General features: G+C 50.5%; 1 protein-coding gene across 1 annotated transcript; it reads left to right on the top strand.

Annotated features, from left to right (window-relative positions):
* Nucleotides 1-142: 142 nt before the first annotated feature.
* On the top strand, nucleotides 143-972 carry J4E82_011732 (uncharacterized protein; the record flags this gene model as incomplete). Its single annotated transcript, XM_051737923.1, has 4 exons — nucleotides 143-247; nucleotides 306-467; nucleotides 525-852; nucleotides 914-972. Coding segments are annotated over 4 exons (654 nt in total), but the record flags the coding sequence as incomplete, so codon positions are not given.
* Between the last annotated feature and the right edge of the window lie 757 nt (nucleotides 973-1,729).

The raw sequence follows: 1,729 nt of genomic DNA, 5'->3' as shown, positions 1-1,729 counted from the left end.
TCCTTGGCGTGAGGCCAGTCACGTGATCATCGCCCCGCGGTGATCGTTACCTTCTGACGTGGTCGTCGGTTGGCGTTCAGCCCCGACTCCTTCATCAAGGGTGGAGTTCCTTTTGTTGCTTGTAACATTCGATGGTCCCCAGAGCGGTATTGGATCATGGTACCGTGCCTCTGCTGGCCAAGATTCGACAAACGGCAAGAGTTGGTGTGCGTACACGTACTATAACAGCGATCCTGTCTTTGCTGTGGTAAGTACCAATCCTTTTCGAGATCTCTGGAATGGTCGCTAATGAGAACGCTGCTCAGTCCCTAAAGGCTATGGGCGGCAAGACCTACAATTCTGACCCAGCGGGCTGGAAGGCAGCAACGCAAAAGTACTGTGGTCTCGAGGCGACTGTTAAGGATCCCAAGACTGGCAAGCAGATGCTTATGTACATCGGCGACGCATTTGATGATAAATACGTTCTTGTAAGTAAATTCCTCGAGTACTATTTCGCAAGATCACTTAGTAACACGGTCCATCAGTCGCCGGGGTCTATCGACATCATGATCGACGCCTTCTCGAACATCCACGGAAACCCCAACGGTAACAAAAACGACGTCATCAAGGGTGTGGAGTGGCAGCTTACAGGTCGCGTTAACACGAAGTATGCTGCGGACGGCGCCGTATGGCCAACAAAAGCTGGAGCAGCACCAACGACACCTACTCCTACAAAGATGCAGACTTCTGCTTCACCAAAACCGTCTGCCTCTCCATCTGGTGGTGGCGAAGGTGCGAAGTGCAGTGACTCTACGAACTGTAGTTCTGGCATGACATGCTTAGCACCTGACGGTGTCTGCAGCACAGCCGCTTGTAATTGGGGGTTAGAGCCTTCTTCCTTTAGCTTTTGAAATTTACTAACCAAGGCTTTCAGATGTACCGGATGGACCTGTAGTGCTTCATCGCCATGCCAGAAACCAAACACGTGTGTGAACGGCGCCTGCGCAGCCCCGACCACCGGCGCTGTAGGTGCGAAATGCAGTAATGCGACAGATTGCAACTCTGGTTTGACATGTTTGAGTCCCGATGGCGTTTGCAGCAGCGCGCAGTGCAACTGGGGGTGAGCGATCTTTACGTGTGCGATGAGTCATGGGAAACTGACTTGAATCTACAGATGCACTGGATGGACCTGCGATGCCTCGACGCCATGTCAGAAGCCGAATACTTGCGTAAGCGGCAGCTGCGCGGCAGCTTGAAAGATGCTCATAACGTGATTTGGCCCACCTGGACGAACTTCTCACGACCAGGGCTGTTATACAGAGGTACCCTGTATGAATGGACATGGTCCTTTTGGAAGATTGCAGAGATGGGAAGACATGGTAGAGCTGGAATAGTGGTACTTCTGGCCATTGTTTGCAGGTTGCTATGCCATTGAGGGATGCATTGAGGGCATACGAATACTTAGGTACATATGGAATACTACTGGCATATCTCGTTCACGACAACATGCATAGACACTCACCGCATCTTAAGCATCACTATATAAATACACATCAAATTTACCTTGAAAGGGTCTCGACTTTGAAATGTCCGAATGCGGAAGGTCGGAGATGCAGGTCCGTCTACACAGAGTTGCTATCAGTCAATCAGTCAGTTGTCAGTTCATCTTTGCGGTTCAAACTGTCAGTCTGGAGGTAGTGAACTGACCTGATTGACTGCCAAGACATTTTTTAGAATCGCGAACTGAGAC

The sequence above is a fragment of the Alternaria postmessia genome (assembly GCF_024291825.1).
Source record: "Alternaria postmessia strain BMP 2775 chromosome Unknown scaffold_397, whole genome shotgun sequence".
In the NCBI taxonomy this organism is placed as follows: domain Eukaryota; kingdom Fungi; phylum Ascomycota; class Dothideomycetes; order Pleosporales; family Pleosporaceae; genus Alternaria; species Alternaria postmessia.
This window is presented reverse-complemented; position numbering and strand designations above follow the sequence as displayed.